Source organism: Fusarium mangiferae (genome assembly GCF_900044065.1).
Source record: "Fusarium mangiferae strain MRC7560 genome assembly, contig: FMAN_scaffold008, whole genome shotgun sequence".
NCBI lineage: Eukaryota > Fungi > Ascomycota > Sordariomycetes > Hypocreales > Nectriaceae > Fusarium > Fusarium mangiferae.
This window is the reverse complement of record NW_024573928.1, coordinates 490,474-504,254: the sequence shown is the minus strand read 5'-3', so window position 1 is coordinate 504,254 and position 13,781 is coordinate 490,474. Positions and strand designations below refer to the sequence as shown.

The 13,781-nt window shown below is 50.1% G+C and overlaps 7 protein-coding genes across 7 annotated transcripts; 3 read left to right on the top strand and 4 right to left on the bottom strand.

Moving 5' to 3' along the window:
- Positions 1 to 418: 418 nt before the first annotated feature.
- On the bottom strand, positions 419 to 1,907 carry FMAN_11110 (related to tetracycline resistance proteins; the record flags this gene model as incomplete). Its single annotated transcript, XM_041833880.1, has 4 exons — positions 419 to 661; positions 707 to 779; positions 825 to 1,607; positions 1,657 to 1,907. 4 exons carry the CDS (start codon positions 1,905 to 1,907, stop codon positions 419 to 421), a joined length of 1,350 nt encoding a protein of 449 aa, XP_041684199.1.
- Positions 1,908 to 3,124: 1,217 nt separating this feature from the next.
- FMAN_11109 (uncharacterized protein) lies at positions 3,125 to 5,714 on the top strand (the record flags this gene model as incomplete). The annotated part of the gene is made up of 5 exons (XM_041833879.1): positions 3,125 to 3,717; positions 3,763 to 4,113; positions 4,158 to 4,772; positions 4,819 to 5,262; positions 5,309 to 5,714. 5 exons carry the CDS (start codon positions 3,125 to 3,127, stop codon positions 5,712 to 5,714), a joined length of 2,409 nt encoding a protein of 802 aa, XP_041684198.1.
- An 877-nt stretch (positions 5,715 to 6,591) lies between these two features.
- On the top strand, positions 6,592 to 7,457 carry FMAN_11108 (uncharacterized protein; the record flags this gene model as incomplete). The annotated part of the gene is made up of 3 exons (XM_041833878.1): positions 6,592 to 6,921; positions 6,967 to 7,140; positions 7,185 to 7,457. The coding sequence occupies 3 exons, from the start codon at positions 6,592 to 6,594 to the stop codon at positions 7,455 to 7,457; spliced, it is 777 nt and encodes a 258-aa protein (XP_041684197.1).
- A 739-nt stretch (positions 7,458 to 8,196) lies between these two features.
- Positions 8,197 to 9,574, bottom strand: FMAN_11107 (uncharacterized protein; the record flags this gene model as incomplete). Its single annotated transcript, XM_041833877.1, has 6 exons — positions 8,197 to 8,667; positions 8,715 to 8,804; positions 8,856 to 8,911; positions 8,962 to 9,083; positions 9,147 to 9,253; positions 9,425 to 9,574. 6 exons carry the CDS (start codon positions 9,572 to 9,574, stop codon positions 8,197 to 8,199), a joined length of 996 nt encoding a protein of 331 aa, XP_041684196.1.
- A 332-nt stretch (positions 9,575 to 9,906) lies between these two features.
- Positions 9,907 to 10,650, top strand: FMAN_11106 (uncharacterized protein; the record flags this gene model as incomplete). Its single annotated transcript, XM_041833876.1, has 1 exon — positions 9,907 to 10,650. The coding sequence occupies one exon, from the start codon at positions 9,907 to 9,909 to the stop codon at positions 10,648 to 10,650; it is 744 nt and encodes a 247-aa protein (XP_041684195.1).
- A 659-nt stretch (positions 10,651 to 11,309) lies between these two features.
- On the bottom strand, positions 11,310 to 11,948 carry FMAN_11105 (uncharacterized protein; the record flags this gene model as incomplete). The annotated part of the gene is made up of 1 exon (XM_041833874.1): positions 11,310 to 11,948. One exon carries the CDS (start codon positions 11,946 to 11,948, stop codon positions 11,310 to 11,312), a length of 639 nt encoding a protein of 212 aa, XP_041684194.1.
- A 968-nt stretch (positions 11,949 to 12,916) lies between these two features.
- FMAN_11104 (uncharacterized protein) lies at positions 12,917 to 13,546 on the bottom strand (the record flags this gene model as incomplete). Its single annotated transcript, XM_041833873.1, has 1 exon — positions 12,917 to 13,546. One exon carries the CDS (start codon positions 13,544 to 13,546, stop codon positions 12,917 to 12,919), a length of 630 nt encoding a protein of 209 aa, XP_041684193.1.
- Positions 13,547 to 13,781: the final 235 nt, after the last annotated feature.

Sequence of the window (13,781 nt, the reverse complement as noted above, 5' to 3'; positions counted from 1 at the left end):
AAATATCTTCATCAAGCGCCAACCTTTTTTCGTCATTCTCTCTCTTATAGTCTTTGAGTATCGCAGTCATTTCATAGAAACAGCGAAAGAATCGAGTAGCGGAGAAAGAATCAAACTTGCCATGGACATACTCTGTCAGAAGGGATGCGATTGATCAAATTCATGTAGCCATAGATGCACTGATTAAAGAAGGGGGCATGATATTGAATACAAAAAAACAAGTCCCTCAATAATGGTTCATGCTTCTTCACAAGCCCAATCAACTACGAGCCCATGTGTGATGATCTCCTTCGTCTGTCTCAGCTTTCTGAGCTCATCGTGATCCTCTCCCTCATAAAATCCAAACCCCTCTCATCATCCTCACTCAGCATGCAAGGCAGCAGAGTACTCCGCTTCCTTCAGGACGCAACAAGCTCCATTACTCCCGGTGCAGTGTCGGATTGTCACCTTGCTTCGGCATCGGGACAAACAACCAAGAGACACTCGTGGCAACTAGAAGCGCGCAAAGAACAGGCTGGAGAACTGACACTCCAGCGCTGGTGGCGACAAGACCAGTGATGATTGGGAATAAACAGCCTCCGAGCTGCGCGAAGACAAAGACAAATGCCAAAGCTGTCGATCGAATACGAGGATTGAACAGTTTCGAGCCGACAGAGATGCCCTGGTCTCATTAGCTGAGTACTTTGAGGGTCGGAAGCTAACTCACTGTGGCAAAGTATGGTCCCATGAAGAAGCCGAGCAGACTGATGGCGATGGAAGCGGCGATGATGTTGGGAACCCTGCAAGTGTCAGCTCATTCTTCAATGTCAAGACGCAACACTCACAGCCAGAACAGAACTTGCAATCCGATGCTGAGAATCGTGAAAGCAAATATCATGGGGCGAACCCCAAAACGATGTGTAGGTTCAGCAAGAAACAGTCTCCCAAGGAGCGACCCTCCACTGAAACCAGCTGGTACAAAACCCATCTGATTGATGTCGCCGTTGCGAACCTCGACCAAGTATTCGACCACCCACCCACTAGCTGTAAGCGTTGCGCCAAGAAAGAAGAAGAAGAAAAGGCTGATGAGCCAGACATTTTTGTTCTTCAAAGTGTCCTTGATCAACGAGGATGCATCATCATTTTTAGATGCAGGCGATTCAACAGCCTCGAGGGTTCGTTCAGTCGGCGGTTGCTTTCTCTTCAATCTCAGAGTGTCCCAGAACGCGTATACCACGAAAGCGACATTCAGAACACCAATACCGAGTGGGAACGTGTAGAACAAGTACCATCTCGATGTACTTCCAGCCGAAGCAACACCCGTCGCGACGAAAGGGCCGACAAGACATCCGGCCATGTACATCGCGTGGATGAACGCCAGCCACCGATGAGACCCCTTCACTCCAGAGACGTATGTATTCCCGTGTGTATCCTGGTAGGCTTGACCCAAGCTTGCGAGCCAGAAGGTGATAGTGAAGAGAGGAAAAGGCGGCTTCCATGATCGGAGCGCATGAGCGATGACTTGTAGAACAGCGCCCAGCGTGAGCATGGAGCCGAGATCGAGTACTTGACAGAGGTGAGTGTTGGAGAAGGCGCCGAAGAACCAACCCATAAAGTTCGCGCCGTAACTGTCATGGTCAGTATGAGTTGAGCTGAGTTGGGGAGATAGCTGCTCACACTGATGAGACAATCGCCGTTGTGACATTGTAGTCTCGAATGATGTGAGGAACTAAAGCACCGATACTTCCGTCATTGACGCCAGCGACGAAGAAACTGAATCCAGCGCTGAGAATCTTGAGGAGTTCGCTGGTACTTGGCTTCGATGAATGCGGAGGTTCAGCCTCATCGAGCACATCCCGCGTCGGGATGGGTGAGCTCCGAAGCTCAAAAGTCTCTGACCTCGTATCGGTCTGCGTAACTGTCGCCATTGTTAAAACCGTGACGATTGAAGGTAAGATGGGGAGTGGTTGATGTTTATATGCGAGGATGTCATGCCTGTCGGGGGAAGTTGGCACAGCCCAATTGGCGCTTCTACCACTTTCGGATTGACACGCCAAGTGACTGTGGAGATCTAAGCTTAAGCTGGTTAAGCGTGCTTGCGGTATCTCCTAATTTGGTAGTAAGCATGTGAGAGATCACCCGCGACGACGGGCCGGAATGGCTAAACGTCGGTCAAGGCGCGGTCATCGGGTAACATGAAGTGAGATGGCGAATTATTTACCCTCGTGACGCAGAAGAAGATGAAATAAAATAAGAGTGATTGATTTGGTGTGTTTCCAAGGTCATTGTGTTTGGGTTTCCCCATATTGCTTTATTGATGGCTGGGGATTGTCACGTTAGTCTCATGTTTTCTGCAGTAAAGCACTCATCAAAAACTCTAGCTCCCAAGCATCGATGAAGAGATGGAACGGCAATCTCGTCACATTCATCTCATCTATCTTGTTTTGAGAGCAAAATGAGATAATCACGCGAAAGAAACTCACATAAAACAGTTACACTTATTTTTAACTCACTCAGCTCTTGCTCGCGCTTGTTCCATAAGTCCCTCTGCAATTGAACCTGGCAATCTCATAAAACCTTTACTCACCCTACACCAAAGCTTGTCTTGACTAGTGGTGTCCCGGATCTACCCTAGTCAAACGCTAGAGTCCCCTGTCTCCTGCTGATCCATCGAGAAAAAATATTTAAAGTTCTGTCAAGATTGAAGAAATTTTAATCGGATTTTATGTCTGCTGCAAATATCATATCATAGAGGCTGACAAATCTGCTTTTGAGAGTTACAGGGTAAGCCAGGGGCGAAACCAATCATGATTTTCACTGGAATGACGTAGCGAAAGCCCAAGTCACGTCTTTCTCTCCGCGTCTGAGCGATTTGGCAGAATTGACAACAACAATTGCTGCTGATGCGGAGACCATTCCACGATAAGGTGATGAAAATTGAGCAGGGCGACATTGTGATTGGTGGATGGGGCATCGGAATTTAGTCTTTTCCGCCCTCCCCCCCTGTAACGGTCCCCACTGAATGCCACGTCAAAGGCTCTTGTCGGTGAGTGAGTGAGTCTGCTTGCAACCCGACTCCAGATCTCTAAATCTGGGGAGTCCCCTTCACCTTGACGAAAATAACAATACACACCAGTCGTTTCCGATGCAATTACTGCGTGGCGATCGTGGAGACACCAGCAGCACTTCTTCCAGGAGCTATGGAGGCTTCGGAGCCCCAGAGCCCCGGCTCTTCGAGTTCAGCGAGCGGGGTCGCTCCGTAGCGCCCAAATGCATCGAGATGAGCAAGCAGCACCCGGAGGAGTTCCTCAACTATCTCCAGCAGGCCTGGAAGAGGGACAAAATATACGCCAAGGAGAACCCAGACTCCATGTTCGACATCAAGGCCATCCGCGTGCTCTGCCAGGATGGCAAGTTCAGACCCCTGGGGAACTCGTATATCCCGCTGCCCAAGCTGCACTACCTCCGGAATCGATATATGCTGGAAGGAGAGCCCTTTCCGTTTCTCAGACTTGATCCGCCCATACGATCTGAAGGGGGTTTCGGCCAGTGGAGGTGTCTCAGGGCGTTTGCCAAGTATCATGATGACCTAGATTTCTTTCTCGAGATGTTGGTACGGATACGACGAACGAAGGCCTCGACAGTTGAATTTCCCCGTCGCATCCTGGAACTATACCTCCGCATACAAGCAGAGTGTGAAGACTCCAAAGACCCCGCAGCGAGTCAACAAAAAGTCAGGTATGTACACTCATCAAATTCATGATGATATGCTCACGCGACCAGGAACACGTTTGAGAAGGAGCAGCTAGTCTATGTCCACCCAATATGGAGACCGCTCAGCGAATGCTTGTTGGAAGATACATGCGAGATATCCAGCACACTCTCAAAGTCACCGGTCTTCCCTGTGCCGTCAGATTGGGACGCCAGCAAGTCGGAGCTCGTGTCATTACGAGAGTTTTACACACAGACGCTACGGCTTCAGAATGCGAGCTACCGGACGATCGTCGATGTCTTGGAGAAGCGCGACTTTGATGCGGAACTCGACCCTGCGGACCTTTGGTTGACGGATGAGTTGTATCGGGCCCTGGATAAGATGAGACTAGATCTCTCACCGGACGACGCCGCTGATCTCAAGTGAGTACCCCTGACTCATGGTATCTCACTGCTAACATGAATAGGCTCGCATTCGCTGAAAAGGCCATCATCGCCATCGCGCCAGGTGAAGCCGTGACATGGCTCAACGCCGCCGACTGCACATGGTCACCGAAACTCGAGAGCCCCGAAATTAATGACTTGAGTAAACACTACCCCGAGCTTCACGACTTCTTCGTCAACTTCCTCGACGTGAAACAGAACGACTCCGGTCTCATCTTCGACACACTCATGAACGTCTCATCACTGAGTCCCGATTGTTCGCGCGACAACACAGCTAGAGGTCTTCTCGTCGCTGTGAGTCAACGGATACCAGAGTTTGGTCACATCTTTGACAAAGAGCGGTTCGCAAGGAGTAACGTCTTTCCGGTTTCGACGGCGGATGGTGTATTGTTGTGTGCTTCGACGATGGAGTTTTCAGTTGCGGATCGACAGAACTTGAAGGAGGCTTTCACAGGGAAACTGAACCTGTTGGACTTTGATCCCAAGACTGTTTGGATGCTTGATAACTTGCTCGTCTGGGCTGGTCTCGATTCACGGTATCTCTCAAAACACGTTGAGGATCAAGGACCAGCCGATGAGAACTTCAAATCAATCGAACTCCCCTACGAGCTCTCCTCCAAAGCCGACCAACTCCTGCGGTACGTTCCCCCTCCCAAACTCCCTTTCCAGCACTGACCTCCCCAGCATCGCCGTACACTTCAAAAGCCCCCGAACAACCACGCCAAAAGCAACATCCTGGCTCCGCGAAACCCTCGAACACTCCGAAGTCCGCCTCGCGTCGGGCTTCCAATCACAACTGATCTACCGCTCCGGCAGCGCCTTCATCACCGCCGTCAACCCCATGGGCGGCCTCGACATCAAAGACACAGTCGGCTTCACCGTGTACGCCGACGACGAGAATTGGGAAATCCTGAAACAGACAGTGCTCCCGCGTCGGCTGCTCGAGTGGATCATGACGGACCCCGAGACGAATGTCACTGGCTCTGTGCCTGAACAGGCAGTGAGCCTTGTAAGAAGTATTTTGAACATACCCGTTGGTCGCGAACATGTTATTCCCAAGATTTTGGATGCAGAGGGGATTGTGGATTTGGAATTGTTAGAAGCGTCGCCGTACTGGCGTGTAAACAGGTAAGTTGCCCAATTCATGTTCGGTGACAGAAGGCTGACGGGTCAGTGAACGTGTACCAGACACAACCATCACCACAAAATCCGACAAACTACGACCCGCCAAGATCCTCGACGACGACGACGACGAACCCTCACCGGCCTACACACAGGGCGAATCCTACCACGCAAGAGAAGGCCTAGCCGACAGCAAGAGCAGCCCACCACCAGCAATGCCGACCTACGCTGAGCCAGGCCTGACGACAAAGATCAACTCTGCCGAGCGAGGGATGACGACCAAGGCAGGCGATTTAACGAAGGACACGAAACAAGACGCACTGCGCGATAGACTGCCGATATCAAAACGTGGTTTGGAAAGACGACATTCAGAGAAGTCTGCTTGGGAAGAGGAGTTTGTGGCGAATGAAGCCACGTTGATTGATTTCTCGGGGGAAGATGTATATGGTATAGATTGATAGATTTTTATGTGATTATGAGACAAGACAAGATAAGATAAGACAAGACAATTGACAATATTGGGAACTGGGAACTGGGCATTGAGTGTTTCAGTTGATAAGAGTGATTGCATGGTGTTGAGTTCGTAGAGGTGAGGGTTGATCCTCATGATGCGTGCCTGAATGGATGCATCATGCGTGTCTGTTCAGCTTGAGCGTGTTAAGTTAGCTATGGAGCGGAACAATGAAAAGGGGACTGAGCCAGGCTGAGAGGCAGGGAATGGGGATCTGTCTAGGCTCTTTCCTTCATCATCATCCATCATTCAGACTACAACTTTCATGAATACAACGTAAACAACTCTTTCGCTTTACTGGGTATTCTTTCTATTATCGTGGCTATCTTTGGAAGTGTCCGATCAGCAGCACTCCGACCATCCACGCTTCGCTCCATAATTCAACCACTAGTTCAACCATGTCCTACTAGGAACATTCACAGGGGAGGAGAGAAAACTCAGGACCTTGACCCTAAGCGACACAAATGCTTCGGTAAATCTAGTCTAAGCTTAGGGGACTCTTTGCTGAGTTTATTATATTACGGTCCGGTGTTCTCTTGTCCCCCGAGGCTAGGTTGAGTTGGATGAGTGAAGAGCAAGGTGAGAGTGGAAATCGAGTGTGCAGGTTGCGCTAGATTCGTGGCTGACTGCCCTCTGGTCTCTCGACTCTTTGCTGCCCCACCTTCTCATCTGCATCCTCACTCCCACATCATCTCCTCTCATTGTCTTCTTCCCCATCAAATCGCACAACATCCAACGCCAGAAAGAGGTGAGTTATTTGAATCCAACCATGTCGACCAAGGGCATGTGCTTACTGGCTCAACTTCGCAGCAACTCGCTCAATCATGGGGGGCAGTTCTCTCAGCAGTTGCCCTGGCTCTGCCAACCGCTTCCAAAACGAGATGGAGCGCCAAAAGGAAAACCCGGAGTGCCAGAACCCAACAATGCAGAGAATCATAGCTACAATCAGCAGAAGCTTTGCCGAAGTCACTAAGGATATGAGCGTCCTGCTTGCCAACAACCTTGCTATTTTCGTAATGGGTGAACTTAGGGAAATGAGTTCAAGTGTCGCGGCGCATATTACCCTTTGTTCTGCCTACAAGTATCTGCACTTCACTCAGCTGCATCCTCGTGTCAAGCGCATCAACTACCCGGCCTGGTTCTTCCTTGCCTCCGTCTACGGACCTGACCACGAGGAGCTCCGCCCCTACCGAGACTAGTTGTCTTCGTACTGGGATGTCGAGTTCCCCGCTGACAAGGTCATGTACCCTTCCAACAAGAGCGAGGAAGAGCAGGAGCTCCTTTTCATCGCGTCTTCCCTCGCCGACCGTGTTGAGCCCGAAGATGAGGACCAAGATGAGCCTGAAGACGAGGAGAGTGACACTGACGACCATGTAAGTATTTCCTGCGCGTACGAACAAAAGCTTATTGAATACAGGTCACAAACGAGACCACTCCTATCTCCGAACGCGAAAAGATGGAGAAGAGACTCGCCAACGTAGAGGCCCATTTCCTCTTCATCCGCAGCCAGCAGAAGCTTCAGTCCGAACTGATCGAAGAGGGCATCAAGGCAGTCCGCGAGATGGCCAAGTCTCTCAAAACGGAGACTGAGTTGAGCCAGGAAGAAGCGGAAGCCGAAATCGCTTCTTATGAACTGGTGCATCGCGCCGTCAACTCCGAGGATGGTGCTGTTGAGGATGAAGTGGACTAAATCAACACGCACGTCATGGAGGGTAACGCCATTCGGTAGGAGGGACAACAATGCAGAGGTAGGAGATGAGGAACGGGCTAGAATCGGATACCTTTCGGCAACATGGCCACGGTACCAAGTAGTTAGTCTAGCGATCAATTCATCTCAAGTTACGAGCACAACAGAGCCATTGCTCCCCATGTATCGTAATAAAACTCATCATAAATTGAAACACAGCTCCTCCAAAGATCTCGGCGTTTGCTGTAGCTGTTGAACGGTAATTCGCGCTCCAGCCTAGGAGCAAAGCGGTTCATCAGAGTCTGTAGCAGCAAGTTCTCGTTTCCATTTGTCTCAGACCACCATTATCTCTGGCCCAATGGCTCAGCCCAATCAGCCTCAGATCTTTTATGACTATTAGCAGTGCTTGTCTTGCGTAGTATTAGTACATACATTTCTCCTCTCCCACTCTTCGCTTCTATCAAGATCGCCGCTCACACCCCTGTCCAGGGCCCATGCAGATCCCACCGTCCTAAGCTCATCGTAAGATATCCTAAGCTCAACAGAGGATACCATAAATTCATCATAGGGGGCTTGGAGTTTCGGAGGATGATTGATTGCGCTCGGTCAACTATTGCACATTGCCATCGCCGTGACCACCTTGATCTTTCTTTTCGCTGTTCTCACGATTACTAATGTCCTTCTCGGAATCAGTAATACTGTTCAATCCCTTCACCATTTAGCTTCCTCAATCACTCCATGACTACTTGGTCTTCGGCTTCTTCCCTCCAGTCGCAGCCTTCCCATGGCCATCAGGAGCAGCTCGCTTCTTGCCAGCTGCCTTTGACGTCTCCGGGTTGTTGTTGTTGGGCTCCTCATCATCTTCCGAGTCCACGAGATGAGTGATACCAATGCTTCGAGACCAGGTGCTGGGGCCAACGCGGGGAGGAATGAGCGGAAAGTTGTCGGCATCGATTTGGGCTAGGGCACTTGCATTGCCTGCCGCGGCTTCACGGTAGGCTTGGCGACGATGCTGCACCTCCAACAGGCCACGCAGCGAGTTGCTTATATCGATTTGAACACGGAGATGCTCGACGTCGAGATTGCGCTTAGTCTCTATGCTTTGACCGGTGGTAGTCTCGACATCAAGGGTTGCACAGGAGGATTCTGCAAGACACTCCGGCTCGAGTCTTAGTATTGCATCACGAATTTCGTTACGCAGTCTTGCAACCATCTGCACTCAGTCAGCGAAAAGCCAGGGCCATGGAGATGACTACGTACGAAGTCAGTCTGGTAGGCAAGGTCGCTTCGCCAGTTACAGCTCTGATTAAGCTGGAGCTTCCCAAGGAGTTCAACGTCTGCGTCGGACAGCTATCCAAAATCAGCTACTAATGTAAGACACAGACAAGAGGTGGAAATCACCATTTTGCACGTGTAGTTGCCAGTGATCTCGCAAGGAACGTTATTTTCAGCAGCATCTGCGAACGTGTGAACAGTTGGCTATTCCATACAGTGTGGTCCCCCTTACCATGCATTCGCAGCGCGCACGCTGACGAGCGGCATCCATAGCAAGTAGTCGAGGCCCCGTTCCGAGTGCGGTCGGATGGAATCCAGGAGACGGCGTTTTTCAGGCAATGAAAACAGTGCATCCTATGTTAATCAGCGTTTAATAATCATTTTTTGAACGGCGGTGATAGAGTAAGTTGAACTTACATTTTGGGGCAGCCCAGGTGTCGGTACGCCCGAACACAGCGGCAAGTAGATGGGCGATGCCTGATCACGACCGAAGATGGTCGCCTGAACAAGTAAAAGGTCTCAGCCTATTGGCAGATTAGTATAGAACAAGTTGAGACTGAACGCGTGTTGATGAAGGGCGTTGCGGCTGGTTGTTGTACGTACAAAGCTGAGGAGGGTGGTGTTGAGGAGAGATTGAAGAGAGAAGATTCCAAAGATCGAGAATGCATCATCAAATCTCCAGCTCAGGGGCCCACTTTCATGCTCTCTGAGATTTCAGGCTTACTTTCTTCAGCTTTGCAAATGCTCGCGCTTCTGATACTCAGTGGCACCCCATCAACGCAAAGGGGTATCAACCGACAATGATCAGGCCTTGCTACACTTGAGAGGTTTGAGGCTAGGGGCATGGTTATGAGATAAACGGGAAGTTATTGATGGCCGAACAGTGTAAATGGCTGCAAACGCCAGTTCAGGATGACTACCAATCGATTTCACAGTTCGCGGTACCAGTGGCAGTCTGGAATGGAATCACCATTACCTACCAGTGGCAGCCCCATGAACTATTGCTTAGGCACTAGACATCGATCTCTTCCTTTCTCTGATGTCCATCATGTCAAACTTCACTCTTATCTTCACAACAGATCTCACCTTCTCATATCAAACCATCGATCTCTTATCCAGGTCAAGACACTCATCACACACCAAGGCACTCACTATACCTCACGACTTCACCGCTATCATGTCTGACAACAACAGTGTCGTCCCCAGCGATGAAGCGGCCTCCGAAACATCCTCTATGATCGTTGAGACCGGCAAGTCCGACATCAACGAGCCCTCATCTACTCCCTCCACCAACGAAGGCGAGTCAAGCACTACCTCACAACCCGTTGCAACCATCCCTCCCGCCCCCCGAGTCATCAATGTCGAGTGCGTCGGAGAGCTTCGCCTCATCGGTATTCTCGACCCCCTCGATAGAGCACTTGGCTACTACTTCGACAATCCTCACGAAGACTACCTCATCCGCAACGTAATGGCCCACTCCAACCTCGCCGTCCAAGCCATTGCCTTCCAGGGTGAACGAGCCGCAGGTAACTGCATTGCACGAAAGCTGACTTCGTTCTACCCCGGCCGGCCTGTTAGAGAATTCCACTTCAACCTCCCCTTCCGTGTTGCAAGCACCGCTGCGTTTAGACAGCTGAAACTCCCCCTTGGGTTCCGACGCTGCTTCTTGGGACTGAAGCCAAAGGGCACGGTTGTGCACAAGTTGACTAAGGATGCGGAGTGTCCCCCGAAGTTGGTTAAGCGGTATAATCGGATCTTCGAAGCTTGGAAGAACAAGAACGGTGCGCTTCCTGAGAATCAGTGTGATGTTGCGCTGATGGCGTGGCCGCGTATGCCGTATTGTGAGGGTGGGATGTCATTGGAGTTTGTTCAGGAGCTTGAGGCTGATTCTCTTGGAGGCACTGACGTGGTCCAGTACTGAGTGGTATTTGGAAACTCTGAATTGGTTGAGATTTGGGTATTCTTGTTGATGCTACTAGCATAGCTGTTTGATCTCACCAGTAGTAGATGTTTGAGAGAGTGGATGAATCGGGTATTGGCACTTTTGTAAGGTTGGATACTTGATACCACCTGTAGCTGAATAGGTCAAGTCTGGAAATCTGGATGAGTCAGTGAACATAAGACTGTTGACCGCTAGATAACTCAATTAAAGACCCTCCCTCTATTGATTGCCCCTGATCTTGTTTGAATGGTCTTGCAGCTCAAAATGAGTTGGTCGACTCTAGAGGCACTTATGATGAGAGTTTGATCAATCACACGAGCCCAGCAGGGTCGACACATGGACATGCAGCCAGGATATCCTCCGGCGCCAGGGTTAATAGTTTGTGACCAAATCCATTGATTTTGATCAATTCTACGGACAGCATCAATGTAGCTTGAGAACAACTGAAGAGGAGCCAAGAAGGTCACGATGATGCAAATGTGGTTTGACAACAAACGAAATCGATTGAATCCAAGGTATAACCCTATGATCTCGAGACATTCTTGATGGAGTTGAGAAGAGGTGTCTTATCACAAGACCAAGCCCTCTGATGAGGCTTATTGCCTCCGTAGGCCACTCTTTGAGCCAAGTGAGTATGTTTAGTCCAATTTCATTCGCGCAAGCTCAGAAGGTTCGGCGGATGGACCGTTGAGGGGGACTTCCTCCAAAATGACCTTTGCTGTGGCTCCCTGGACTTTGTCCGAATCCCATTGAGGATCACCCGGCGAAAATCGTTGAGTGTCATCGGACAACAAGATGACAGCTCGCTCATACTGCGACAATTGAGACCGGGCATCGTCTAGGTTGGTGGGAGTATACCGGCTGCCGTCGCATTCAAGCTTTCCGATAACTCTGAGTTTCATGGGCACCTTTCGGTAACCTTCTGGGAGGCGGAGTATGAAAGAATTGGTGAGGATAGGCAGAGCGATAACGTAAGCACGGCTGGGGTAGGCATCAAACTTGGCGGTCTCGAGCACAGGAACGAGTTGAGGCTGTCCGCCCTGGAAGACAAGAGCGTTGGGGCTGATATCGCACGCAGCCATGACGTTGGTATCGTCACCACTAGAGTTCATGAAGCGGAAACCTATCAGGGCTCCATCCAAGTCCATGACGCCCCAAGGTTGCAGCTCGGACACGAAACGAGGCATACCCATGGCGGGCTCGTATGACTTCGCGGGAAGCGCCATGGGCTCGCTGGTGGAAAGCTCAAAGATTTCGCCCGCATTGGCAAAGCTCATCTTGGATTTCTGTATTTTCTGTATTAGCTTAAGCTCAGCGATGCAGAGTGTATTCCTACCTTGACCCAGATTTGGGCTTGGTCGTTGCAGGCGAGGCGGCTAGAGAGAGTGGCAGAGATGAGTGATGAGTGATGAGAGATGAGAGAAGAGACTGGGGAAATGGTATTTAGAGCGAGAGCGTTTGCACTGACTGATAGCTCCACAGTTTAGGAGCTGTTGCACTGCCAGCCACTACCTACCTATTGTTCCTGTCCGTCCCCACCACACTGATATTCGCTCACATATCTCACTGATCTCAGTTGCTAAGCTCCTAAGAAACAAGCTGGATCTGAGCACCAGACTGAGCAAAATAGATACCCTCTTTGCGGAGATTGCTTGAAACATCCTAAGAAACGACAGACAGGTTTGAGAAGGGCGAAATCTGATCCCACCTGAGGCATGCTCCTTCATTTCACCATTGGAAGCCTTTCCTGACTCCCTTGCGAAGAAATTGAGAATAAAGGCTTACAAGCTTAGTCTCTTATTTACAACCATGAAGTCAAGAGCCCCAATGCTTCTAGCCCGCACATAATGTTAGGAAGTCAATAAAGGGAAGAGATTGGATACAAAAGGGGAAGTGGAGGGAAGGGGATATCGTGAGACCACCAGTAGTAAAGATCGTGCCTCGATTGGGCTCTTCGCTGGAAATCAGGTATCAAGACCTGGGAGTTGGCTTACTGGGCACGTCGACAGATGTTGAACCGGACAGACACCTAAGAGCATTGAATAGATTCCCTCGGCTGGACTAAGCTCTCAGCCACAGGACCAAGTCACGCAAGAGAGCTTGAGACGTGTCAGTAACATTTCATTCCTCAGGGTATATTCAATAACTGAATCTATCTATCAAATCAGTGTAGCCCAGAGATACAGTCGTAGGTAGTGCACAACAAGATCAAGAGCCGTAAGCAATGTCTTGTCGAGATTTGAATTTACTTGAAGTAAAACTGGCATATTTTCGACGCCTCATTGAGATATTGTCCTTCTAGCATATCCTCTAGAACCAACCGAATGCGTGGACTAGTATAAGGTAGGTCGGAATCTCGGTTAGGCAAAAGAAGAACGCCTCGAGGTATTAATATAACCAAAAATTCGCCCTCACTTCCAGCCACTTTGGGGACCGGTTTGGCGTCCTCGTTCAGCGTCCCAACAAAACGAAGGGTCATCTCAACAGTGCGCCAGCAGCGAGCCCCAGGAGAAATAAAGAGTGAATTACAGCACAAGTTGATCATATAGTATGGGCCGTTATGATTATTGGTCTGAGCAAGAGCAGATTGGTAGGGTCCCCTGTAGAGGGTGGATCCGACACACATACGGGCGGCGGCCATGACGTTGGTTCGTGGTCCTCCATTCATGTTGCGTAAATTCAGTCCAACCAAGTTAATGTGGCAATCAATAAGGCCCAAGAGCCGCATACCGCCAAGGAGCTGTGGCATAGCTGCATTACCTGGGACTGGGGACATCGACAAAGAGGTACGCGGTCTTTTCAAAGGGGCTGCACCCTCAATCATCTCACGGTCTTCGGGATCCTGACTGGGATCTTCGCTTGGTGGTAAGGACATCGTGAGTGTAGGGCTGAGAAATGAGATATGCAGAAGTCTGGGCGGAGTGAAGTTGACGGACACAGAAGCCAGGCCAACGAATCTGCTCAAGACTGATGGTTAGAAATGCGACATGAAGATGGCTGGTGTCTCACCTTTCGTAATAGTTGTTTCGTATGAGACTAGTTCCTACTGTGGGATGACTTCGTAAAAGACGGTGGACGGGCGGCTGGCACGTTGCTGGTTGAAGGTGATG